This window comes from Pristiophorus japonicus, chromosome 8 (assembly GCF_044704955.1).
Source record: "Pristiophorus japonicus isolate sPriJap1 chromosome 8, sPriJap1.hap1, whole genome shotgun sequence".
Taxonomy (NCBI): domain Eukaryota; kingdom Metazoa; phylum Chordata; class Chondrichthyes; family Pristiophoridae; genus Pristiophorus; species Pristiophorus japonicus.
This window is the reverse complement of record NC_091984.1, coordinates 84,830,941-84,858,654: the sequence shown is the minus strand read 5'-3', so window position 1 is coordinate 84,858,654 and position 27,714 is coordinate 84,830,941. Positions and strand designations below refer to the sequence as shown.

At 44.3% G+C, this 27,714-nt stretch overlaps 1 protein-coding gene across 2 annotated transcripts in view; it reads right to left on the bottom strand.

Moving 5' to 3' along the window:
- Positions 1 to 1,368: 1,368 nt before the first annotated feature.
- Positions 1,369 to 27,714, bottom strand: part of wls (Wnt ligand secretion mediator) — an 80,777-nt gene continuing 54,431 nt past the window's right edge. Inside the window, exons 9-12 of one of the 2 annotated variants that reach the window (XM_070886991.1) lie at positions 25,067 to 25,210; positions 20,428 to 20,511; positions 5,080 to 5,236; positions 1,369 to 3,535 (exon numbers count right to left, since the gene is read on the bottom strand). In XM_070886991.1, coding sequence (XP_070743092.1) covers positions 3,426 to 3,535; positions 5,080 to 5,236; positions 20,428 to 20,511; positions 25,067 to 25,210 — 495 coding nt within the window. In that variant the 3' untranslated portion in view covers positions 1,369 to 3,425. Of the gene's footprint in view, positions 3,536 to 3,848; positions 4,438 to 5,079; positions 5,237 to 20,427; positions 20,512 to 25,066; positions 25,211 to 27,714 lie in introns of those variants that run through there. The other variant, XM_070886992.1, reaches the window with a different exon arrangement.

Genomic DNA, 27,714 nt, shown 5'->3' with positions numbered 1-27,714 from the left:
CTGCCGCTCGGTGCCCCTGACAGCTTTCCACTGCAGGAAGCTGCCTGTGGCAGGGTGGTGGTCCGCCCTTAAATGGGAGGGCGCACTGCCGCCATTTCATTTTGATTGTGGGCCGACTCCGAAGTCGGGTTCGGGCCACGGGTTCGGCCGAGCTGCCAACAGGCAGCCCAGCACCCCTTTTTGGGTACCGGGCCACTGGCCCGGCCGAAACCCTCCCTTGTGGCCCAATGGGTGCCACTAACGTGACTGCAGAGGCCCTCCCCTTCAACTGAAGGGGAGGGATATTGCTACATGTCACCACGATGTGGAACGTCCGCGTTGCACTGATGACACTGACCGATGTGTGCCCCGCTCCATACCAACTTAAACACTGCCCGGAAGGAATTTTTTTTAATATATAAAAGAGCTCAATTCCGCTCCATTTTTCCAAGAGAAAAATCTTTAAAAACAGTAGGTGTCCCCCCCCCCCCCCCCCCTTCAGTCAGGGGGCAATTTTGGCTCCACTGTCTTTGAGAAAGGGGGAAGGGAAAAGGAAACCTCTAGTGTGCCTACTGGTCGGTCTTGAGTTCTGAAATAAGGCATCAGTCACTTTAGCACAGGGTAGGAGGTGAGCTAAAAGGACTATAAAGACTACCACTTGCCAAGTGGGTAAATGTACTCTCGGATGTAAAACAAAGCTAGACAGGTCAAGAAAATCCCAAGTTTGATCTCCGGTTTGTACTGAGTGTGCGGATTTCAGCCAGCGCAGCAATGGATATTACATTCATGTGCTTCTCCAGGCCCAAGGAAAGTTTAAGCCTCCCCTACCCCAGAGTTCCCTCCTTTGAGATCCTGCCACCCGAAATTCCTCTCCCACCTGCCAGCCAGCTGCAATGCCCACCCGATCCGGGCCGGCAGCTGACTGATGACATGCAGATGGCAACCGGTTTTTAAAATCACCCAGGCCTCACAGTAGAGCCAATGGAGTTTGATGTTCACCGTACTCGCTGCCCACCTGAATCCTGCATCCAGTTAAAATTGGGACTTTAAGTCTAATCCCCACAAGAAGAATGGCACCTGGGTGAAGCACTGGAGAGTCGCTGCCTGGCCAGCACTCGTGGAAATACGTCCCTGCAAGAGTTGGTGGGGGTAGATTTTCAACTTGCCTCCCGGTGTAAATTTGCCGTTGCAGATTGATTGACCATTATAGGAACTGCCTGATCTCAACGGAAATGATAATCTGGTCGTTCCTGGGCGGCAAATTGAATATCTACCCCAGCACTTTCAGTAGTGAAGGTGTTGTGATTGCAGCAAGTGGAGAAATAGAGACTAATAGACCTAGCTGTTTGTTTAAAACAGTCTGATCAATCATTGAGGCTGTATCCAATCACAGCATACAAACTTTATTTAAAATGAGCACACAAGCATATCTATTTCCAAGTTATAAAAATCCTAACCACCATTTGCCACCTAAAAATTCATTAATGCTACACTGTTACATCATAAAATATCTACACCTTCGAAGGAGTACAATTTTCACCGGTGTTCGAGTCAAAGAAAAGACATGCCATATCCCTTTTTGTTTTAAAGTGGCCATTATAGTAAATATGTTTCCAACTTTATCATTTTTGTGATGTGTTGTGCAATATATCCCTATTGCAAGGTGCAGGTGTCTGATGTCTCCATTAAGTCACAATCCTATGTTTTGAACAATGTCTTTGCTTATACATGCTGATGTCAAAGTCCTACTTAACATCTATTCATTGACAGCAGATTTTTTTGATCAATTAAATGAGAGACACCTTAAAGCATCAGGCACAGTCCTCCTGATTCCTTAGGCAAGTAATAAAATGGCGTGATGTGGTACTGAGCTATACAGACCAGGAAGATCCCTGCTTATTGCTTAGTTAGCTCATCTCAGCTATGGCAGCAACTTCCACATTACAATTGACCTTAGTGCCCCTGGGACAAGAAGGGGAGAGAAAAATTTAAAGAATAAAAATCAGCCATGATCACTATCCAGTGACCGTTGCTGGAAAGCATCTGTTTATGATCAGGCTCAGTTGTTATGCCCCTGCCCCGTTGCTAAATTGCCGGCCAACACGGACATTCTGAATAATCACTTGGGTAAAATATTCGAGGGTTGCTGATCCCTCGGGGTAATGTACCCCAGCAACTGCAGGAGACAAAGGGAGAAAAGAAAACGTAACAGGTACCCTTTATGACAATGTTCCTACATTTTTGTAGAGGGTCATAACCCCAACCAGTACCTTGCTCAAGGGTCACCGACAGGATTGCTCCAACATGCTGCATTACAGTGGTGGGCTGCACCTTCAATTCCTCACACCCTGTGCTCTTGATTGGAATGGAGGCCTGGTAACTTCCCAAAGTAGGAAAAAAGAATTCCAGACTGATTATTCGATTGGTTTAAAAGAGCCTTTTCAATTGCTTTAATACTGTTGGAATAACCCCGCCATCTAAAAGCATTCATTTACTTTCTCTCATTGGACAGCAAGAGAACTGCACTGAACATCGGCTCGGTCAACATCTCAGTTGTGAATGGAAGCCCAGACACAATATAGAGCACCAGTTCTACTGAGGGCAGATAGGTGAAGAGCATGTGGACCCTCAGGCTGCAGTATGAATACTACTAGTTTAAGGTTAGTCTGCTGTCTGTCTGTGCACAACATAACCTTTATAATATTTGCATATATTGGCAAGGATCAACAGATTAAACAACACATTCAACTTCCTTTAGGCTTCTCTTCCTCTTTCAAAAAGGAATACGTATTTAAAATCATCAAAAACAAATGTGTGTACACAGATAATCATAAAATAGTTTTAATGTTTTTAAAGTGTATATTAAAGTACTATCTGACAGTAATGTTGATGTCCATCACTGCACTTAGCCTTTCCTTGTAAGATTTGGATCTAAATCTATTTGCTCTATAATTCACTAGATGTAAAGCGCTTTGGGGCAGCTTGAGGACATGATAAGGCGCTATATAAATGCAAGTTCTTTCTTTACCTCTTTCACAGTCTCACTTAGGACCAATCCCTTGAGCACTGATGGTGGTTGCCTACAGACAGTTGCAACACTACAATACTTTATACTTACAGAAAGTAATGTTCAGTGAGATATAAACTACAGTGATGGTAATTTGCTTTGACAAGCACTTGAATTCTTTGACTTAAAAAAAATGGAAATAATCCCATTTTTATAAAAGGCACAGTTCTGGAATCTTCCACAGACTATACAAGTTGTAATTATCGGAAGGAGGAGTCCTATCTCACCAGCAACAGGAATTCCAACAGGCTCAATTCCCTATCACATGATGTCAGTCCACATATAATTGAACAGATTTATACATTTTCCCCATTCCGCAGGGAAATGCTCAGTTGGCCTTGTGCTGCTGGCATGGTTTCTCCCAATTCCTCCTCATCGATTACTCTTGTGCCTCCTTGCCAGCCAATCTATAAATCTCGGTTGGTCCATCAGCATGGGTGATTGTGGTGGTCAGCTGCAGTTCCTCACCACCGTTTATTCCAAGATCACCTAGGGAATTGCAAGAAACCAGAACACTTAGGTCACAACTGATAGATTTTGTTTACCTCCTTTCTCGGTTTGCCTCTCCCATGAGAGAGTGTGATCGGTGCACGAGATTGCACTGTGAACTGGTCGAGATAGGCTTCATGGCATGTTATACTGTAAAATATGGTGATATTCATTTGACTCGGAAGGAAAGGATGTGGCTTTCACTGCATTCTAGGAGCTGAAGTCCACAAAGTACCTGGCAGGATGAGAGTGTTGTGTAGTGGGAGTTGTAGTTTGTTACCTGGTTGAACACCTTTATTCAGTTGATAACTGACAGTGATAGCTATGGGAAGTCCCAAGAGACCAGGAGAAGGGCTGGCCTCCAGTGGGAAACATTGCTCGAGAGATTTCATAGAAACGGTAATTACGTGGAAACGTTTAATGGTTTAGCAACAGAATGTAATTTTATGTTTTTATGTTGTGAACCTTATTTTTAATCTTTGTGTTATTGCGGGGGGGGGGGGGGGGGGGGGGAGATGGTGATTGAATATTGAATAATTAAAAAAATAATTGAAGTTATTTTATTGGTTGCTCTTTGCTAGTTGTTTTATTGTTTGTTGTTGATTCTTGATTGGTAGTTTTTGCACCTCGTTGGTACTTGGTAACTGGTAGATTCCCTGCCTGTTTATTTGTGATTTGTGGCTTTTTTTTGAAGTATTCTTGGGATGTGGGCATTTAATTGCCCATCCACAGTTGCGAGAAGATGGTGGTACGAGTTCCTCTTTAACCGTTGTAGTTTGTGGCAGTTTGATATAATCGAGTGGCTTGCCAAGCCAGTTCAGAGGACAATTAAGAGTCAACCACTTTGGTGGGGGACTGGAGTCACATATAGGCCCAGACTGCAAGAGTGGCAGATTGCCTTCCTGAAAAGACATTAATGAACCAGTTAAGTTTTTACAACAATCCGTTTTATGAACGACATTTGAGCAAATCAGATGCAAATACGCCACATGGTTTGTACCTGTATCAAACTAACACTTTCAAGTTTGGCAGTCATACACTAGATGTATGATTAATATATTAGAAGAGTCTTTTTTATTCAAAGATACACATTTGGAGCCATCATCCAACTGGGGCCGTCTAAGGAGAATACATCGTGCAAATTTAAAATGAGGCTGGATGTTAACTGGCTATTATTCTTTGCAAGTCTAAAAAATGTTGTTCATTTTCCTCTGTTCACTAATTGTAGCAAAAATGTAGACAAGTAAAAATCGGTGTTAGTAAATGGAAGAAAAAAAATAACCGTGCAGTGATGGAAGTTAATTGCAGCACCCCTGCAATCTTTGCCGAGATCAGCTAACTTGGCAGAGTAAGTGATATCTTCCTGTATGGCCAGTACCACATTGGATAATAAACTTCCCAAATCAGCCATCAGGGAAACTTACAGTTGCTTAAAAAAAGCCTTGACAGAGAGAAGATCCCCACCCCTTGCAGCAACCCTACTCCAGAGAAACAAAGCTCTCTAACATTCAGCAATTGATAAATTAAAAAAAAAGGATACCTACCGTTGGATTGATCAGCGTCACTGTAACACTTGTGGGATGGAGCATACAGAAACATGATAGCGAAGACATAAAGGTTCCACATGCCATAAATGCCAGTGAAGAAAGCACTGTTCACCTGCACGGTGTATTCTCCCCACTTCCAGTGTCCCTCATTTACCTGAGGAGGGAACGTCAGAATTTGATAGGATGTTTGTAAAGGAGCACAGAACAACAAAAAGCTGAAGAGAAACTATAAATACTGGAAATGTTAAACCAGAATAAAATGGTTTGCATCTGAAACTTCAACTCTTTTTTTTCTGCACAGATGCTGATGGACCTGCTGCGTATTTCCAGCATTTCCTGTTTTCTTATTTCAGATTTCCAGCATTTGTAGTGTATTTCTTTTTATTGATAAAAATCACACAGCTCCCCATTTCTCCTGAAGGTATGGATTTGTACCAGAATACAGCTGTGTTGTATATCGAAAGAATGTATTGGAGAAGTTAGTTAAGCTAAAAGGACAACAAAGTGGCGGGAACAGTTTGTGCCGAAGGCCCCTGTTTTCTTCTTGTAATTTCTATGCATCTTGTACATGCAGCTATTGTTCATGCATGAGCCAAGATCACGTGTAGCCAGCTATTCAACTGGAGGTTATTGCAGCCCTCCCCTCAATGTTCACACACACATTTCCCAGCAGGAGTCACTGGATAATCATCAGAAATGAGAACACTTGCTGCATCTTTCTCCCTCTAGTCGGGAGATATGGAGGCCAATTGTCACACACCCACTGGCACGCTGGCTGAGATTTACTAACTCAGTACAGACTGGGGATTAAAACAACCAGAAATACATGGGTGCACTACACAAAATCTTGTAGATTTTAAAATTAGTTAGATATCTCCAGTGCATGAGTTAACTAAAAATGAAAGTAAATAGTCATTCTTTGTAAAGATGAGCATAATGGATAACTATCAATTGTCAACCTGAACCCAATATATACCAACACAAGAGCTAGGATGGAGTGATAGATGTTCTTGTGTAGCGCTCTTTCCTGTACTGAAGTGTTCAACTGGTTGACGGAGAGAATTTCTGCACTGAATTCACAAGCTGGAGTGATGAGAATCAGAGGGACCGGGGGGTCCTTGTGCATGAATCCCAAAAAGTTAGTTTGCAGGTGCAGCAGGTAATCAGGATGGCGAATGGAATGTTGGCCTTCATTGCGAAAGGGATGGAGTACAAAAGCAGGGAGGTCCTGCTGCAACTGTATAGAGTATAGGGTATTGGTGAGGCCGCACCTGGAGTACTGCGTGCAGTTTTGGTCACCTTACTTAAGGAAGGATATACTAGCTTTGGAGGGGGTACAGAGACGATTCACTAGGCTGATTCCGGAGATGAGGGGGTTACCTTATGATGATAGATTGAGTAGACTGGGTCTTTACTCATTGGAGTTCAGAAGGATGAGGGGTGATCTTATAGAAACATTTAAAATAATGAAAGGGATAGACAAGATAGAGGCAGAGAGGATGTTTCCACTGGTGGGGGAGACTAGAACTAGGGGGCACAGCCTCAAAATACAGGGGAGCCAATTTAAAACCGAGTTGAGAAGGAATTTCTTCTCCCAGAGGGTTGTGAATCTGTGGAATTCTCTGCCTAAGGAAGCAGTTGAGGTTAGTTCATTGAATGTATTCAAATCACAGATAGATAGATTTTAACCAATAAGGGAATTAAGGGTTACAGGGAGCAGGCGGGTAAATGGAGCCGAGTCCACGGCCAGATCAGCCATGATCTTTTTGAATGGTGGAGCAGGCTCGAGGGGCTAGATGGCCTACTGCTGTTCCTAATTCTTATGTTCTTATGTAAACCATTTCCTGAACTTCTTTGCCACATGGCCCTTGCACAGCAGCCAAGGCAAGAGAGAAACCCATTAAATGGCAGAGACAAAGGCAGCCAGTTGTTTTGCCCACCTACAAGCAAAGAAAATTGCCCCTGATGTAGAGAGTAATTCATGAGCTTGAAAGAACATTGGCATCATGCTCTCTTTATATTACTGCACTGTTGTGTATAGCAACCTTAACTTGGTGATTGCGCTGAAATATGAATGAGGTCGCACTGCTGCTGCTGGAGGAATGGAGAAGCAACTCCTACTAAAAGGAGAAAATAGAAGAACATCGAGAAACCAAAAATATAATAATGAATAGTCAGCATGGATTTCAAAAAAAAAGTCAAGTCTTGCTTGACCAACCTCACTGAATGTTTTGAAGAGGTAACAGAGAGTAGACAATGGTAGTGCAGTAGATGTAATTTATCTAGATTTTCAAAAGGCCTTCAATAAAGGTACCCCATTATAGACTGATGAACAAGGTCAGAGAAGGCAGTGTCAGGGGACAAGTAGCAGAATGGATAACTAGCTGGCTTCAAGACAGAAAGCAGAGGGTAGGGGTAAAAGGTACAAAAGCAAAATACCGTGGATGCTGGAATCTGAAAAACAGAAACTGCTGGAAATCTCAGCAGGTCAAGCAGCATTGTGGTGAGAAACAGAGTTAAGGTTTCAGATCTGTGACCCTTCGTCAGAACTGGAAAAGTGTAGCTATTCACAGGGGCAGAAGGTGGATAGCAGTGTTCCATAAGGATCAGTGCTGGGACCGCTGTTCATAATTCATATTAATGATTTAGACTTTGGAATCAAAATCACAATTTCTAAATTTTTGGATGACACCACATTGGAAGCTAGTCAATACTGAGGAGGACTGCAACAAATTACAGAAGGACATTAATAAACTTGTAGAATGGACATATAATTGGCAAATGAAGTTCAACACAGATAAATGTGAGGTATTACATTTTTGAAGGAAGAATAGGGAGGTCACGAATCTAGGTGAGGCAGTGGAACAAAGGAATCTCGGAGTACAAATACATAAATCACAAAGTTGCAATACAGGTTAGCAAGGCCATTAAAAAAGCAAACCAAGCAGTAAGCAAGGGTTTATTTCTAGAGGTATAGAATTGAAAAGTAAGGAAGTTATGCTAAACCTGTACTGAACCTTGGTTAGAACAGCACACAGTTTTGGTCGCCATATTATAAAAAGGATACAGAGGCACTGAAGAGGGTGCAGAGAAGATTTACAAGGATGATACCAGAAATGCGATTGTATCAGGAAAGGATGAACAGGTTGAGCCTCTTTTCTCTTGAAAAAAGGCTAAGGGGTGACCTAATAGAGGTCTCTAAATTATGAAAGCTTTTGATAGAGTAGATAGAAAGAGAATGTTTCCACTTTTAGGGAAGACCATAACTAGAGGCCATCAATATAAGATAGTCACCAAGAAATCCAATCGGGAATTCAGAAGAAAAACTTCTTTACCCAAAGAGTGGTGAGAATGTGGAACTCGCTACCACAGGGATTGGTTGAAGTGAATAGTACAGATGCATTTAAGGGGAGGCTAGACAAGTATATGAAGGAGAAGGGAATAGAAGTTTATGCTGATAAGATTTAGATGAGGAAAGACGGGCGGAGGCTTGAGTGGAGCATAAACGCCGGCATGGACTGGTTGGGCCGAATGGCCTGTTTCCGTGCCATATATCGTATGTAATCCTATGTAACTCAGGTGGTGGTTTTCCTTGGCTTTTCTGAACACATCAGCAAAACTTAAATTCGTGCTATTTTTTCTGGTCGGCTCTCATAGAATTATAGAAATTTACAGCACGGAAGGAGGCCATTTCAGCCCATCGTATCCGCGCCGGCCGACCAAGAACTATCCAGCCTAATCCCACTTTCCAGCTCTTGGTCCATAGCCCGATAGGTTACGGCACTTTACTACTGCTCATTTAAGCAGTATTGGCAATGTTATATTGAACTATATAGACCAATGGGTATGTGGTTCAATCCCTGTTCTTTACTGAAGTAACCAATCTCAAGCAGGGAGTTGGATGCTACAATTGGTCTCAGTACTCCTGAATTGAAATCAGACAGCCAAGATTCCCAGTCCTGATTGTTAGACAGTGACTGTATGGAATGTTAGTGTTTATATCTAAAGGGCTAGATTAGAAAGAAGTTTTGCTACAGCTATACAAAGCCCTGGTTATTCCGCATCTGGTGTACTGTGTACCATTCTGGGCACCGCACCATAGAAACATTGGCTATGGAAAGAGCACAGCTCAGATTCACTACAATGTTACCAGGACTCCAAGGATTAAATTATAAGGATTACATGAACTAGGTTTGTATTCCCTGGAATATAGAAGGTTAAGTGGTGATTTAATTTAGGTTTTTAGGACATTGAAAGGAATTGATAGGGTTGATTGAGAAACTTTTTCCATTGGTGGGCGAGTCTAAGACAAGGGGACATAAGCCAGGCCATTCAGGAGAGGGGTTCGGAAACATTTCTTCATAAAAGGGTGGTAGGTGTGAATCTCTCCCACAAAAAGCAGCAGATGCCAGCTCAATTAATAATTTTAAATCTTAGAGGAATAGAGGGATCTTAGAGTATATCAACCTATCCTGCTACCTTCAGGGATCTGTGGATAAGAAGGCATACGGGATACTTTCCTTTATTAGCCGAGGAATATAATAAGAGCAGGGAGGTTATGCTTGAACTGTATAAAACAGCAGTTAGGCCATAGCTAGAGTATTGTGTACAGTTCTGGTCACCACATTACAGGAAAGATGTGATTGCACTAGAGAGGGTACAAAGGAAATTTATGAGGATGTTGCTGGGACTGGAGAACTTTAGTTATGAGGAAAGATTGGATAGGCTGGGGTTGTTTTCTTTGGAATCGAGGAGGCTGAGGAGAGGCTTGATTGAGCTGTATAAAATAATTAAGGGGCCTAGATAGAGTGGATAGGAAGGATCTATTTCCCTTAACAGGGAGATCAATAAGCAGGTGGCATAGATTTAAAGTAATTGGTAAAAGGATTAGAACATATAAGAACATAAGAATTAGGAACAGGAGTAGGCCATCTAGCCCCTTGAGTCTGCTCCGCCATTCATCAAGATCATGGCTGATCCGGCCGTGGACTCAGCTTCACTTACCCGCCCGCTCCCCATAACCCTTAATTCCCTTATTGGTTAAAAATCTATCTACCTGTAACTTGAATACATTCAATGAGCTAGTCTCAACTGCTTCCTTGGGCAGAGAATTCCACAGATTCACAACCCTCTGGGAGAAGAAATTCCTTCTCGACTCGGTTTTAAATTGGCTCCCCCGTATTTGGAGGCTGTGCCCCCTAGTTCTAGTCTCCCTGACCAGTGGAAACAACCTCTCTGCCTCTATCTTGTCTATCCCTTTCATTATTTTAAATGTTTCTATAAGATCACCCCTCATCCTTCTGAACTCCAACGAGTAAAGACCCAGTCTACTCAATCTATCATCATAAGGTAATCCCCTCATCTCCGGAATCAGCCTAGTGAATCGTCTCTGTACCCCCTCCAAAGCTAGTATATCCTTCCTTAAGTAAGGTGACCAAAACTGCATGCAGTACTCCAGGTGCGGCCTCACCAATACCTTGTACAGTTGCAGAAGGACCTCCCTGCTTTTGTACTCCATCCCTCTCGCAATGAAGGTCAACATTCCATTCGCCTTCCTGATTACCTGTTGCACCTGCAAACTAACTTTTTGGGATTCATGCACAGGGACCCCCAGGTCCCTCTGCACCGCAGCAGGTTGTAATTTCTCCCCATTCAAATAATATTCCCTTTTACTGTTTTTTTCCCCCCAAGGTGGATGACCTCATACTTTCCGACATTGTATTCCATCTGCCAAAATTAGCCCATTCGCTTAACCTATCTAAATCTCTTTGCAGCCTCTGTGTCCTCTACACAACCCGCTTTCCCACTAATCTTTGTGTCATCTGCAATTTTGTTACACTACACTCTGTCCCCTCTTCCAGGTCATCTATGTATATTGTAAACAGTTGTGGTCCCAGCACCGATCCCTGTGGCACGCCACTAATCACCGATTTCCAACCCGAAAAGGACCCATTTATCCAGACTCTCTGCTTTCTGTTAGCCAGCCAATTCTCTATCCATGCTAATACATTTCCACTGACTCCGCGTACCTTTATCTTCTGCAGTAACCTTTTGTGTGGCACCTTATCGAATGCCTTTTGAAAATCTAAATACACCACATCCATCGGTACACCTCTATCCACCATGCTCGTTATATCCTCAAAGAATTCCAGTAAATTAGTTAAACATGATTTCCCCTTCATGAATCCATGCTGCGTCTGCTTGATTGCATTATTCCTATCTAGATGTCCCGCTATTTCTTCCTTAATGATAGTTTCAAGCATTTTCCCCACTACAGATGTTAAACTAACCGGCCTATAGTTACCTGTCTTTTGTCTGCCCCCTTTTTTTTTTTAAACAGAGGCGTTACATTAGCTGCTTTCCAATCCGCTGGTACCACCCCAGAGTCCAGAGAATTTTAGTAGATTATAATGAATGCATCTGCCATAACTTCCGCCATCTCTTTTAATACCCTGGGATGCATTTCATCAGGACCAGGGGACTTGTCTACCTTGAGTCCCATTAGCCTGTCCAGCACTACCCCCCTAGTGATAGTGATTGTCTCAAGGTCCTCCCTTCCCACATTCCTGTGACCAGCAATTTCTGGCATGGTTTCTGTGTCTTCCACTGTAAAGACCGAAGCAAAATAATTGTTTAAGGTCTCAGCCATTTTCACATTTCCCATTATTAAATCCCCTTCTCATCTTCTAAGGGACCAACATTTACTTTAGTCACTCTTTTCCGTTTTATATATCTGTAAAAGCTTTTACTATCCGTTTTTATGTTTTGCGCAAGTTTACCTTCGTAATCTATCTTTCCTTTCTTTATTGCTTTCTTAATCATTCTTTGCTGTCGTTTAAAATTTTCCCAATCTTCTATTTTCCCACTAACCTTGGCCACCTTATACGCATTGGTTTTTAATTTGATACTCTCCTTTATTTCCTTGGTTAGAGGGAAGTTGAGGAGATTTTATTTCACCCAGAGGGTGGTGGGGGTCTAGAACACACTGCCTGAAAGGGTGTTAAAGGCAGAAATCCTCATCACATTTAAAAAGTACTTGGATATGCACTTGAATGCCGTAACCTACAAGGCTACAGACCAAGAGCTGGAAAATGGGATTAGGCTGGATAGCTCTTTTTCAGCCGGCAGACACAATGCCAAATTACCTCCTTCTATGTCGTGAATTTCTAAGATTGATAAATTTTTGCTAGACAAGGGTATAAAAGGATATGGAGTCAAGGCAGTGGATGGAGAGTGAGGATACAAATCACCCATGATCTCAATGAATGGTGAAACAGGTTCGAGGGGCTGAAAGGCCTGCTCCTGTTCCTATGTCTGCTGTTGGAAAGGATATGAGCACGGATGTCAGGCGAGGACAGATTCAGGCTCAACGGTAATGCCAATGAGGTTGATTAGGTTACTAAATCCTCTATTTAGGCTCACACACAAAGGTTAAGTACCAGAGGGCAGCAAGTGTCCTTGGAGCCACAGCCCGGCAAATGAGTGCCTTCAGGACGAGAGAGAAAATTCAGACAACATAGCAAACATTCCAATCCAGGAGTGTCCGGGGCTTGTGTTTTTGTGGGCTACATGGGCGAATACCACAAAACCTTGTGGGTCACAGGGCATTTAAATCATTTCCATTGCTTTGTAAATATCTCAAGCTGCTTAAATGAACAGATCTTCATGTTCTGATTTAGGATTTATCCACAATGATGCAACAGTCCAAATACAGCTCTCTATAAATCTCCAGACCCATGAAATTCAAATAAGACAAGGCAATGAGTGATAAATATAAGGAAATGCAAGCGCAAATAAAACTGAGTTGCCTAAGCTTTATAGATCAGATTCCTGGGGCTTATTGGCCCTGTGATTCAGGGCCACAGTTAGGAAACCCTTTGTTCAATAAAATGAGTTACTTGGACATTCACGCGCTGTCTCTTCCTCACAAATGGATTTTCGTGAGGATTTCAAGCAGTCACATTTCGATGGCACAAATAGAATTTGGTTTTTATTACATGGGATTCCAGGATTTTTATGATGCTTTGGGATCATGTTCTGTGCTCGTGTCTATTTTCTGTGGAAACAGCAAATTAGTAGCCTTGACCGTTTCTAAACTTGAATTGATGTTGCAAAGGAGGAAATTTGCATCAAAATAGGTTGGAAATGCTGTTGGCCTCGCCTGTAGTCAGAGCTGACATTTAACAAGTGGGTGTCTGTCTTTTGTACAGCTGTAATGGAACTGATTCAACTCATTGTGGGAATGCAAACACACTGGCCAGTGAATGATGTCGACTGCCTTTAAATAGATTCAGTGTTAGCAGCCCTTACAGTGCCAGGTAATCAGTGGAGTGTGAAGTCTCCAGCTTCCTATTTTGACCATCAAGATAAGCCCTCATTATAATTTTTAGAATTGGAAAGACTCTGAATTAGGCTGCAATACTTTCTCTAAGCTTCTTTTTCTTGAGTCTGCATACTGAAGCAGAGAAATACTGTTTAACAACCAGCAATGAGGTCAAACAGGAGTGGATACGAAGTGCAGATGAGTGTTCAGTGGCCGTCAATCCGCCCCAATGGCTCAGGTGGTAAATCCACGGCTTAGTGTGGAACCAAGCCACACAAACTAAGGAGGGCCCACATTCAATCTTTGGTAGGCACCAAATTACTTAGGTCAGCCATTGTGGCAGTCAGGAAGCTGTAACTGGCCAGTCTAAGTTAGTAAACAAAGAAAGTGGTTGGCTAATGTTTCTTTTTCCTACCCTGATTAAATATTCCCAGATGTCGATCACAGTGAATGAAGTGCTGAAGCCATTTATTGATGCATTATATAATGCACTCTGTTAAATTATTATGGGAGCTGGGTGATTTTGACCACTTGAAGTGTTTGAGATGAAAAAATATTTCTGATTGGAAAAATTATTTGGGGATAATTTTCTGCGAGACCGCTTGGCTTTTATTTTTTGTGTCCCAGTGCATACAGAATAAGGGGTCGCCCATTTACAACGGAAAGGAGAAGGAATTTCTTCTCTGAGGGTCGTGAATCTGTGGAATATTTTTACGGTGGAGATGGACAGATTTTTGAACGATAGGGGAGTCAAGGGTTATGGGGAGCGGGCAGGAAAGTGGCGCTGAGGCCAAGATCAGATCAGCCATGATCCTTTGAATGGCGGAGCAGGTTTGAGGGGCCGTATGGCCTACTCCTGCCCCTATTTCTTATGTACATGTTACCTGTGCTGTCGGAATCGAGGGGGCGGGGTGGGGGGGGGGGGGAAGAGTCGTGGCCCAGAAGCAGCAGGGTCAGAGTCGAGGAGCGGCGGGATCGTGGCCCAGGAGCGGCGCAGCAGTGTTTGGTCTCCAATTGTTTTGGTTAACCCTTACCACTGGACCAAGGATTTACTCTGTCAAGCCCGTGTGATGGCTGCTGTGCAATGGCCACTCCACGTTAAAATAATTCACGCACAAGCATCTTCCACACTTCAAAATGCAACTCATTGAAACACTGGTGAACTCATCTTTTTTGGTGTGGAAGCCGGTCATCCTTGACATGAGGGCCCGCCTAATACTACTACTCATCATCATCATAGGCAGTCCCTCGGAATCGAGGAAGACTTGCTTCCACTCCCAAAGTGAGTTCTTTGATGGCTGAACAGTCCAATACGAGAGCCACAGACCCTGTTACAGGTGGGACAGACATTCGTCGAGGGAAGGGGTGGGTGGGGCTGGTTTGCCGCGCGCCTGACCTCTTCATGCTCTTTGCGTTGAGACTCGAAGTGCTCAACGCCCTCCCAGATGCACTTTCTCCACCTCGAGCGGTCTTCGGTCAGGGTCTCGCAGGTGTCAATGGTGAGGGAGGATTTGAGGGGGTCCTCGTAAGGTTTCCGCTGCCCACCTTTGGCTCGTTTACCATGAAGGAGCTCCGCATAAAGCATTTGCTTAGGGAGTCTCGTATCTGGCATGCATACCATGTGGCCTGCCCAACGAAGCGACATCAATTACTGCCCTCCAATCATCGATTCACGGCGCGGCCCTCAACAACGTGGACCAGTTCCCATATCTCGGGAGCCTCTTATCATCAAAGGCATACTACTACTACTACATGCAGATGGCACCTCTTAAAAGATTCTTTTTTGAGCTGGAGAATTAAAACCGTCCTAAATTCCTTGTAATTATTTAGCTTTAAAAAAAGTTCAGATGGCAAAATCCTCCTTTAACAATATATAGCAGTTGTCACTCGGCTCACTAATCATTACACATGGCATAATATACCTCAACAGTGAAGAAGTTTACCATTTCTTGTCTGCCCCCTGCCACAGTTGAAAGTCATTGGTGCTGGTCGAGGCACAGCTTACTTATACTGTTGAGCAAGAGTGAAACCACTCTACGACCACTAAGTTTTATATATATATATCTCTCTGAGTAATGCAAGTTCGTTCCAACTTCATTAGTATGAAAGTGACTCGAGCTGTCGAGGTAGCAAGAGTCATCATCATCATAGGCCGTCCCTCGGAATCGAGGAAGACTTGCTTCCACTCTTAGCATGAGTTCTTAGGTGGCTGTACAGTCCAATACGAGAACCACAGTTTCTGTCACAGGTGGGACAGATAGTCGTTGAGGGAAAGGGTGGGCAGGGAGCCTGGTTTGCCTGCGCTTGATTTCTGCATGCTCTTGGCCATGATACTCGAGGAGCTCAGCGCCCTCCCGAATGCACTTCCTCCACTTCGGGTGGTCTATGGCCAAGGACTCCCAGGTGTCAGTGGGGATGTTTCACTTTATCAGGGAGGCTTTGAGGGTGTCCTTGTAATGTTTCCTCTGCCCACCTTTGGCTCGTTTGCCATGGGTGAGTTCAGAGTAGAGCGCTTGCTTTGGGAGTCTCGTGTCTCACATGCGAACTATGTGGCCTGCCCAGCGTATTGATCAAGTGTGGTCAGTGCTTCAATGCTGGGGATGTTGACCTGGACGAGGACGCTAATGTTTGTGTGTCTGTCCTCCCAGGGGATTTGCAGGATCTTGTGGAGACATCGCTGGTGGTATTTCTCCAGCAACTTGTATCTACTGTACATGGTCCACGTCTCTGAGCCATACAGGAGGGCGGGTATTACTACGGCCCTATAGACCATGAGCTTCGTGACAGTTTTGAGGGACTGATCTTCAAACACTCTTTTCCTCAGGCGGCCGAAGGCTGCATTGGCGCACTGGAGGCAGTGTTAGATCTCATCATCAATGCCTGTTCTTGTTGATAGGAGGCTCCCGAGATAGGGAAAGTGGTCCACATTGTCCAGGGCCACGCCGTGGATCTTGATGCTTGGAGGGGGGGATAAGCTGGTGGAGGACATTTGTCGTACTAATGTTTAGCGTAAGGCCCATGCTTTCATACGCCTCGGTAAATACGTTGACTATGTCCTGGAGTTCAGCCTTTGTGCGTGAACAGATGCAGGCATCGTCCACGTACTGTAGCTCGACGACAGAGGTTGGAGTGGTCTTGGACCTGGCCTGGAGACGGCGAAGTTTGAACAGGTTCCCACTGGTTCTGTAGTTTAGCTCCACTCCAGTGGGGAGCTTATCAACTGTGAGGTGGAGCATGGCAGCAAGGAAGATTGAGAAGAGGGTTGGGGCGATGACGCAGCCCTGTTTGACCCCGGTCCGGACATGAATTGGGTCTGTGATGGATCCATTACAGTGACAGATATAGGAAACACAGCAAGAAAAACAATAAAATCAATTACCAGGGGACAGCATCTACCATTAAGTTCTACTGAAATCTTGGTGACAACCCACAGAAACATGGGCACTTACAGCACAGAGAGGCCATTCGGCCCAATGTGTATGCTGGTATTTTACTACAGTAATCCAAAACGAATCCCACTGTCCTGTTTGTATCTTCCTCCACTTCTAACGTTTATCTACACTTCTCTTGACAGATATAATGGTCTTGGTAGCAAAGCATTATGTCCTAACAACTCTCTGAATAAAGACATTTCTCCATAATTCTCTCCTCACTCTCTGACTATGTTGAATTGATAAGCCCCTGTTCCTGACCAGAGGAAATAGCTTTCCCTTGCTCACACAAAATTTTAAACCCCCTTCGTAATTTAAAAAAATCACTATCAAATCTACTCCGAGGCTTCTCTGCCCCAGTGGAAAAGTATTTCAGGTTTCTTGCTTTAGAAACATAGACATAGAAAATAGGTGCAGGAGTAGGCCATTCGGCCCTTCTAGCCTGCACCGCCATTCAATGAGTTCATGGCTGAACATGCAACTTCAGTACCCCATTCCTGCTTTCTCGCCATACCCCTTGATCCCCCTAGTAGTAAGGACTTCATCTAACTCCTTTTTGAATGTATTTAGTGAATTGGCCTCAACAACTTTCTGTGGTAGAGAATTCCACAGGTTCACCACTCTCTGGGTGAAGAAATTCCTCCTCAGCTCGGTCCTAAATGGCTTACCCCTTATCCTGAGACTGTGTCCCCTGGTTCTGGACTTCCCCAACATTGGGAACATTCTTCCTGCATCTAACCTGTCTAACCCCGTCAGAATTTTAAACGTTTCTATGAGGTCCCCTCTCATTCTTCTGAACTCCAGTGAATACAAGCCCAGTTGATCCAGTCTTTCTTGATAGGTCAGTCCCGCCATCCCGGGAATCAGTCTGGTGAACCTTCGCTGCACTCCCTCAATAGTAAGAGTGTCCTTCCTCAGGTTAGGAGTCCAAAACTGTACACAATACTCCAGGTGTGGCCTCACCAAGGCCCTGTACAACTGTAGCAACACCTCCCTGCCCCTGTACTCAAATCCCCTCGCTATGAAGGCCAACATGCCATTTGCTTTCTTAACCGCCTGCTGTACCTGCATGCCAACCTTCAATGACTGATGTACCATGACACCCAGGTCTCTTTGCACCTCCCCTTTTCCTAATCTGTCACCATTCAGATAATAGTCTGTCTCTCTGTTTTTACCACCAAAGTGGATAACCTCACATTTATCCACATTATACTTCATCTGCCATGCATTTGCCCACTCACCTAACCTATCCAAGTCGCTCTGCAGCCTCATAGCATCCGCCTCGCAGCTCACACTACCACCCAACTTAGTGTCATCCGCAAATTTGGAGATACTACATTTAATCCCCTCGTCTAAATCATTAATGTACAGTGTAAACAGCTGGGGCCCCAGCACAGAACCTTGTGGTACCCCACTAGTCACTGCCTGCCATTCTGAAAAGTCCCCATTTACTCCTACTCTTCGCTTCCTGTCTGACAACCAGTTCTCAATCCATGTCAGCACACTACCCCCAATCCCATGTGCTTTAACTTTGCACATTAATCTCTTGTGTGGGACCTTGTCGAAAGCCTTCTGAAAGTCCAAATATAACACATCAACTGGTTCTCCCTTGTCCACTCTACTGGAAACGTCCTCAAAAAATTCCAGAAGATTTGTCAAGCATGATTTCCCTTTCACAAATCCATGCTGACTTGGACCCATCATGTCACCTCTTTCCAAATGCACTGCTATGACATCCTTAATAATTGATTCCATCATTTTACCCACTACTGATGTCAGGCTGACCGGTCTATAATTCCCTGTTATCTCTCTCCCTCCTTTTTTAAAAAGTGGGGTTACATTGGCTACCCTCCACTCCATAGGAACTGATCCAGAGTCAATGGAATGTTGGAAAATGACTGTCAATGCATCCACTATTTCCAAGGCCACCTCCTTAAGTACTCTGGGATGCAGTCCATCAGGCCCTGGGGATTTATCGGCCTTCAATCCCATCAATTTCCCCAACACAATTTCCCGATTAATAAGGATTTCCCTCAGTTCCTCCTCCTTACTAGACCCTCCGACCCCTTTTATATCCGGAAGGTTGTTTGTGTCCTCCTTAGTGAATACCGAACCAAAGTACTTGTTCAATTGGTCCGCCATTTCTTTGTTCCCCGTTATGACTTCCCCTGATTCTGACTGCAGGGGACCTATGTTTGTCTTTACTAACCTTTTTCTCTTTACATATCTATAGAAACTTTTGCAATCCGTCTTAATGTTCCCTGCAAGCTTCTTCTCGTACTCCATTTTCCCTGCCCTAATCAAACCCTTTGTCCTCCTCTGCTGAGTTCTAAATTTCTCCCAGTCCCCGGGTTCGCTGCTATTTCTGGCCAATTTGTATGCCACTTCCTTGGCTTTAATACTATCCCTGATTTCCCTTGATAGCCACCTTCCCTTTTTTATTTTTACGCCAGACAGGAATGTACAATTGTTGTAGTTCATCCATGTGGTCTCTAAATGTCTGCCATTGCCCATCCACAGTCAACCCCTTAAGTATCATTCGCCAATCTATCCTAGCCAATTCACGCCTCATACCTTCAAAGTTAGCCTTCTTTAAGTTCTGGACCATGGTCTCTGAATTAACTGTTTCATTCTCCATCCTAATGCAGAATTCCACCATATTATGGTCACTCTTCCCCAAGGGGCCTCGCACAACGAGATTGCTAATTAATCCTCTCTCATTACACAACACCCAGTCTAAGATGGCCTCCCCCCCTAGTTGGTTCCTCGACATATTGGTCTAAAAAACCATCCCTTATGCACTCCAGGAAATCCTCCTCCACCGTATTGTTTCCAGCTATAGAACTATAGTTCTTCATCCCTGGTAAAATCCTGCAGAGTTGGGAGACTCAGTGCCGATTACTGAAAGCTGCTATAACCAATTCCAGTTTCCACTCAGGATTCATCCAACGTAGCCTGCACTGTGATCATCACATACAGGCTAACCTTGAAAATTGGCAAAAGCTGACAAACAGCCCCCAAAAGGTGACAACTCAGCACCACTCCCTTTTTTTCACCAGCAGTCAGGAAAGTGGTGGTGATGGTGGGCGGGGGAGGTCTCCGGACACGATTGGGGGAGGGGAAAATCAAGGGCATGGGAGACCCAAGGTTTTTGTGTGGGGCTAGGAGGCGCACTCTTGAGGAAATATGTATTTTAAGCTCACCTGCCTGGGCCTCTTCTGGCCTTCTATAAAGCTTCAGGCAGATTTGGCTTGCTGGGGAAGCTAATCAGGCCTCAGGTTGGGCCCTGATGCTGTCACCAGAGCCCGACCTACATATTTGAAGAGGACTCCGCCGGCTTGGGACAGATGTCCTTGCCGCCCATGATTTAATATTGCAGTAAGTCAGATCTGGGTAGGAAAGGAGTGGGCAAGTTCCCCACTCCATTTTAACTGCCGCCCCACCTGGTTTCCGCTGCTCAGTCCAAATGCTGATTGTGGGTGATCGACATGCATGCTGTCTTCATTTACTCAACATTAAAACAGGGTTAGAAATCCACAACAGGTCAGACAGTATCTGAAAAATAGGTTAACTTTATGGGTTACTGTTTACCTGGCTTATAATGAAGAATATGATAGTCATGGCTGCACATGTCAGTGTGACGAGCATCAGGAACTTGAACCGAAAGATCAGCCCCTGAAAAAGAGACAACAGTCAGCAAAATCCCTAAAGCGATCATAAACGGATAATATGCTAGCTGACCTTTCCTCTCCTCGGGTATGTTCTCCCACCCTTTCAAAACTGCAGCTATCATCACCATCCCCCTTTTAAGAAAAAACACTCTCAACCAACATTCCCTGTTAAGCCACGCAGCAGTCTGGAGGTCCTGTGCAGACCACTCACCGGTTTTTGTATGCGCGAAAATGTGAATGGGCCATGCAGCCACTTAAAAGGGACCGCGCACCAAGAAACAGAGGAGACGTTGCTCTCGACTCTTCTGCCCACCTCCAACCTTCTTTTCCTCTCAAGTCCTTGAATATCGTTTCTTACAAGTCCATGCCCATTGCTCCTGCAACTTCCTGTCTGAATTTCTCCAATCAAGTTTCTGCTCTTCCCACAGCACTGAAGTGGTCCTAATCAAAGTCACAAATGACATTCTCTGTAACTATGACCATGGTGCATTATTCCTCCTTTGTTCACTTTGCAGCCCTTATCACAGCTAACTACACTACCCTCTTCCAATGCCTCTCCTCCATCATCTAGCTCAGTAGGACTTCCCTCCCTCGGTTTTAGTTTTACCTACCAAAAGCATCTCCAACAATAGCTTCTCTTTCCGCCCCTGCACTGTTACCTCCAGAGTTACTCAAGGACCCGTCTCCTCATCAACATGTTGCCCCTTGGCAATATCATCCATAGACTTGGCGTCAACTTCGCTGACAACACCCAGCTCTCTCTACCACACCACTGTTCGTTGACTCCAGTCTTGGTGAGCTAGTTTCCTCCAGCTAATCAATTGGAAGACCACAGCTATAGTCTTCAGCTCCACCACAAACCCCATACCCCAGCCTCCGATTCCATCCCCTTTCCCTGTCAAATGTATCAGGCCAAACCTGATCATTTTCAACCTTGGTATCCTATTCAAACCCGAGCTGGGCTTTCAAACCCACATCCTCTTCAACAGATAGACCACTTAAGTTCCACCTCCAAAACATTGCCCGCCTGCCTCAGTTCATCTGTCACTGAAGCCTTATCCATGTCTTTTATCACCTCAAGATACAACTAAAGCTCTCATCCCAGCTGCCACTCTCCATAAGCTTCACCTCATCCAAAACTCTGCTGCGCCTATCCTATCAGACACCAAATCTTGCTCGCCCAGCACCTGTCTTCAGTGACCAATTTATTCCCAGTCCCCCAATGCCAATTCTCAACTTTTTGTTTAAATCCTTTCATGGCTTTTCCCTTGCTTACATCTAACCTCCTGCAGCTGTACACACACCCATCTCTCAATTCCTCTGATTTTGGTCTCCTGTGCATCACCCCCTCCCTTCACCTCACCATTGGTAGCTGTGCCTTCAGCCGTTGAGGGCCCCATGGTCTCGAATTCCCTCCCTAAAACCCTGTCTCTCCACCCCCCCTCCCCTCCTTAAAACCCACTTCTTTGACTACCTTTGATTATCGTTCCTAATATCGCCTCCTTTGGCTTGGTACCCATATTCTGACAACATCGCTCGCAATTCATCATCTCCCCCCTTTGACTCTTTGCTGTCTCCCAACACTTGTTGGGCTCCTTACAACCTCAGAATTTTCAGGATGCTTCTATATATTTTCAAGTGCAAGGTGAGCTCTTTCAGATGCGTTGATTGCTACAGGACTGAAAATTACAAATTTAGAATTGTACACACTCTCACTCTAAATGTTACCCCCATTCACTGTCGCTCCACCACTCCAACTGGTGGTACATTTCAAGAGTGATTGGTTTAGGGGTAATTAACCGCTGGAAAATTTGGGATTTTTAATATGTTAAAAATGGTGCATTCTGCTAATCTTTTAAAATTACAATTTCTAGATTTTTTAAATAAAAAAAACATTTCTCCAAAAGCTACCTCAACAGTCAGTCTTCCTCCTCCCCCTCCTAGTTCACAGAAACACTCATCCCCTTGCAAATTCATGCTCCTCCTCTACACGACGCCACCCCCCCCTCCCCCCTGCCCCACTGTTTGCTGGCATTCCATCCCCTCCCCTTATTTAAGCTGGTTCTCTTCTCTCTCATTAACCCCTCGCAGTTCAAGCCGTCACTTTTCTGCCTCCCTCCCTCATGGTTTGTGCTGACACTCTTCTTCCTCCTCTACCCACTTCACTTCGAGCTGGCATTCTTCTCAACCACACAGCCCCCATATCTCGACCTCCTGTTGCTGCTGTAGGCAATTAAATGCTGCTGCACACTCTCGCAATCCCTACTGACATTAAATCAATACTGGATGCAGTTTTAGTGCAGTGGTCCAACCAAAGTGTCCACAGTTCATTGGTAACCGGACCCAGGTCATTCAAATTCCTCTTTAGTAAAGATGGGGTTAAAAAGGGTTAAAATCATTCCTCCCCGATTTATTTAGGTTGGATTCATTCCAGGAGCTGCAGATGAAAGAAGATGAGACACCCGCGGCAAACAAATATCTAACACTAGGATAAGAGGGCTGGCAATATGACACCTTTGTTCAAGAGGGGAGAAAGGAGTATCCAAGTAGCTGTAGACTACTCAGACCAACATTAGTAGTGGGTACGTTTCTAGAGACTATAATACAGGATTATAAATCATAGAAAGACATGTTAATTAAAGTACATAGATTTGTAAAGTGAATGTCATTCTGACAAATTTAATGGTATTCTGAGGAAATAAAGAGTGTACTGAGAAAGGAAATGCAGCGGACGTGGATTTTCAAAAGGCATTTGATAAGATGCCACATATAAGGCTTGATAAAATTAAGGCACATGGTTTAAAGGGAATGTGGCAGCATAGATGGGAAGATGCCTAAAGGACAAAAACACATTAATGGTAAAGGGATGTTTTCACACTAGAGGGGCCAGTGTTAGCACCACTGCTAAACGATCTGGGGTCGGAAATTGTCCTCTGCCCAGAACGGGTCGTGCCTACCACTTATAAAGTATTCCGTCCGCCCCAATGCATGGGGCGGACAATCCGGAGAAATTCAGGTCTTTGTATTTTGTTTCCGGTTGGAGCGGTGTTGGTGTCGGGAGAGGGTCAGAAGTGTGGGCGGGTAGGAGTGGCGGTCATCAGCGGGGTGGCAGTAGGAGCGGGTCAGAACGGCCACTGCTCCAAGTCATCAGCACCAGCGATAACGTCAGCGCGACGCGGATGTGCCGCCTCCCTCCCCTTCTGTTAAAGGGCAGGGCCGCTGCAAACTCTGCAGAGTTTTCAGTTAGGTTCACTGGGCCACCAGGGAGGGTTTCAGCCAGGCCAGCGGCTTGGCACCCAAGAGATGGCGCCAGGCTGCCTGTTGGTGGCCCGGCCAAACCCAGGAGCATAATTGTCGGCCCAACCTGGCAGCCGCCGCCCAGACACACAAGCTTCCCGACAGAAAAAGCTATCAGTGGCACCGACCGGCGGCACTCCCGCAATTCCACATGGGGCAATTTCCCGCGGGTGTCGGAAAGTGGGTTGCCGTTGGTCGGTAAGGGGTTGCTGCATTCCCAACATGGCAGGAAAATGGGCAGGGCAGAAACCCGTTCCCACCGCTTCCGGCCCAGGGGCAATTTCAGACGGGTTGGCCCATCCGTCTGCCCCCAGTCGGTAAGGTCTTTCCGCTCCACTCACGCCCCTTAGAGGCGGGAATGGAGCTTGTAGAAGAGTGCAATTTCAACCCTCTGGACTTGGGTATAGAAGGTACAATATCAAAATTTGCAGAGGACATAAAAATAGGAAGTGTGGTTAACTGTAAAGAGAACTATAAATGATTTCATGAGGATGTAGTAAAGTGGGTGGATGGCGAATGAAATTTAATGCAAACAATTGTGAGATCTTACATTTTAGGAGGAAGAATAAAGAAAATATATACATAACATGCTAAAAATAAAAAGGAGTACAAAAGCAGGGGCGCTTGGGGGTTCAAATACAAAAAACTTCAAGTTGGAAGGACATGGTGATTAAAAAGGCATATGGGATCTGAGGTTTTATTAAAAAAAAGGCTCGAGTACAAATAGAATGTAGTAATACTAAACCTATATAAATCATTGATTTGGCTACAGATAAAATATTGTGTCTAGTTTTGGGCATCCTACTTTAGGAAAGATGTCAAGACCATGGAGGGGGTGCAGAACAGATTTACTAAGATACCAGTGATGAGACACGGTGCAATTATGTGGAGAGAGGAGAAAATGGATTGTTTTCACTAGAACAGAGATCTGATAGAAACATTTGAAAGTGTGAGGGGCTTTGATAAGGTAAATTAATCGGAAGAACTATTTTCATTGGGTCAGTTACTTGAGGACACAAGTTTAAGATCACCAACAAAAAGGGATTAGTACTGTTAAGATAAGGAATGCCTGACTAGATACGGTGGTGGAAGCTGAATTAATGACCGCTTTTAGAAGGGAAGTGGATAAATATTTGAAAAAGAAAAATGTAAAAAGGGTATGGGGAATAGGACTAATGGATAGCTCTTTCAGAGAGTTCAAGCAAACATAATGAGCCAGTCTCTTTCTGTGCGTGAAATCCTACATTTCATTTAGTCTGTACCTCGTAGTGTAGTCTCCTTGCTTTGGACATGGCAGGAAGAGAACATCGTTTGCCGCTTATATTTCGGAAGACCTGGAACACCATGAAGCACAGAAAAAAGAAATACAGACAGGCACAGATACCTGCTACTATGATAAAGGCCATCTCGATGTGCAGCTGTCAAGGTAAACACTGAATAGTGGTTTAAATTGTTCTTGGAGAGGGTCTCCCCAAAAGAAAACAACATTGTCCTTTAATCCTGCTGAATAGACAGCAAATAAAAGGAATACCGGAGCCATAAATTGAACACAAATCTTTATGCCCTCCTCGCTGATTCAGGCTGGGATATAATCTCCAGTACTGGCAGCCCAAACTACTCTTCACATGTGACAAGAGCATCAGAATCACATCCCGGGCTGACCCTGCCCTCACCTCACTGGATAGTGATCCAAAATGGCTGAATTGTACCATGGCACTGAGGCCAAATATACCCTAGTCTTGCCCCCCTGCCCTTCTTGGCTGAGATCAGCTGATGCAAGCAGCACTCTGGTACCCTCCAGTCTGTATGGCTCAGACCACACTGGACACTGAATAGCAACAAAACCACTGGGAACCTAGTGCCACGAGTCATCTTTCACATGCAAGAATATTTTATAATGTATTTTAATAAAGTAAATGCCACATCAGTGCTTAAACAGTATGTGTTAGTAATTTATGTCTGGGGCCCAGGGGCAGCACGGGCCAGCCCACACTGTGATATGTGCGCGCACTAGATCCGTACAGCAGAGCTGGTCTCCAGTCATCTTGGTTAATCCTTGCCACTGGACCAAGACCTAGCTCTGTCAAGCCCATGTGGTGGCTGGTGTGCAACGGCCACCACACGTTAAAAAAAATCCACACACAGGCATCTTCCACCCTTCAACATGTAGTTCAGGACCTGGAATATTAGGTCCTTCATTGAAACACCTGTGAACTCATCCCTTTTTGGCGTGGAAGCAAGTCATCCTTGATACGAGGGACCGCCGATGATGATGATGTACAGACAAGAGAAAACTGCAAATTTTGGAAATCTAAATGAACAGAAAAGGCCGTAAATACACAACAGCGCCATAGGCAATGAAAGGATAAATGGGAGCCCACTCTCATTAGTCCTGGGTCTAAACCTGGAAAATTAACTTATCTTTTCTCTCTTCATGCAGACAAACTTGGAGCGTATTTCCAACATTTTCCATTAAGTTTTGTATATTGTTTATAGAAATGTGTGGGTGTGGATAAGGGACAAGTATTTCCTTCCTAGCCTGAAAATAGAGGCAAACTGTACCATCCCTAACCTCAAGTACTGTCCTGGTTCAGATTAAGTTATTGAGCATAAGCCAAGGACTGAACATTCTGTCTGGTTGGTCAGTTCCAGACCATGTAACGACACTTGCCCACTAAGCCATTAAAGATGCAGGCTAACGAGAGAAAAAAAAGTTAAACAAAACACATTCTGCAGGATGATGGAAAGTTTAGCTTTACAAAGCTTTAAAACAGGAAAGTTAAAAAATAAATAAATAAAAGGATGTTAGTAATTTTCTGCTAATCTTTCTTCTCCCTTCAAGAAGTTGACTCCTTGCTGAGGTATGGCTCTATGAGTACTGAACACTCTCCGGTAGCTTTGCTCAAGTTCCTATTCATGACAGATTATTGTCAGAGCAAGTTATCAATAGAGTGTTCAAATGTGGAGATCACCACAAGAGAAAGCTGAATTTGTTTCTGGCTGTGGCAGGGATCATCTCTTACAGAAGGTAGGTACTGCAGGAAGGATAAAACCGGAAATCTTTTGATCTACACAGTTCAGCTACATACTGCTTTGACCAACTAAGCTATCGGGGGAATTAAAGACCAAGAATTGTTTTTTTTAAATGCAGCCAGCCATCTTTAGCTCTCCAGAATTAAATTTATTAGCTCATCAGTATAGTGGCTTTTCCAATTGCTTCTGCACCTCTTTTAGCCATTATATAGTGATAGATATAGTAACAAGCCCATTGTTTCTGTTCCTACACTGTGTGCTGAGAGTAATAGGGTCAGACTTGCAAGAGGGAGGAGGAATTGAAGGCACGGAGGCAGCTCCCACTGCTGGCATTCGTCCAAACCTGCAGGCTCTTCACAAAACAAGGAACAACATTCTTTAGAGCTTTACCAAAGAACAGTGATCTCTGCACTAGAATTAGACAATAAGTGAAACTTTGCCAGGTGCAGTGAAAAATACTTTAAAAAGCAATTCTATCTACAAATCTTACAGACCAGTTGTTGAGGATGAATCAATAAGGGAGTGAAGGAGAGTTTGCACAGGCCAAAGACAAATTACAGTGTAATGCCCAATTGAACTATTTACTAAGCATTTTGAATTAGATTTCAACAGTCCAGACATGTTTAACCCCACGGGGTGTACTGCAGATGTTTCTTTTCCCATTTTTCTTTGTTTAAAGAAAATTGTTAAACATTCTGTAACCTTGTACATCCCCCCCAATATTGCCCCTTCTTGTGAAGGTGCCGACTGCTTCGGAGGTTTAGTTTCATACAAGTGTCTCTTTGATACCCTGTCATGTGCGAGCCTTGGCGAAAAATTCGATTGTGGAGTGTTATAGTCAAGCTCAATCCTGTCCTAACCGACAGTTACATACATG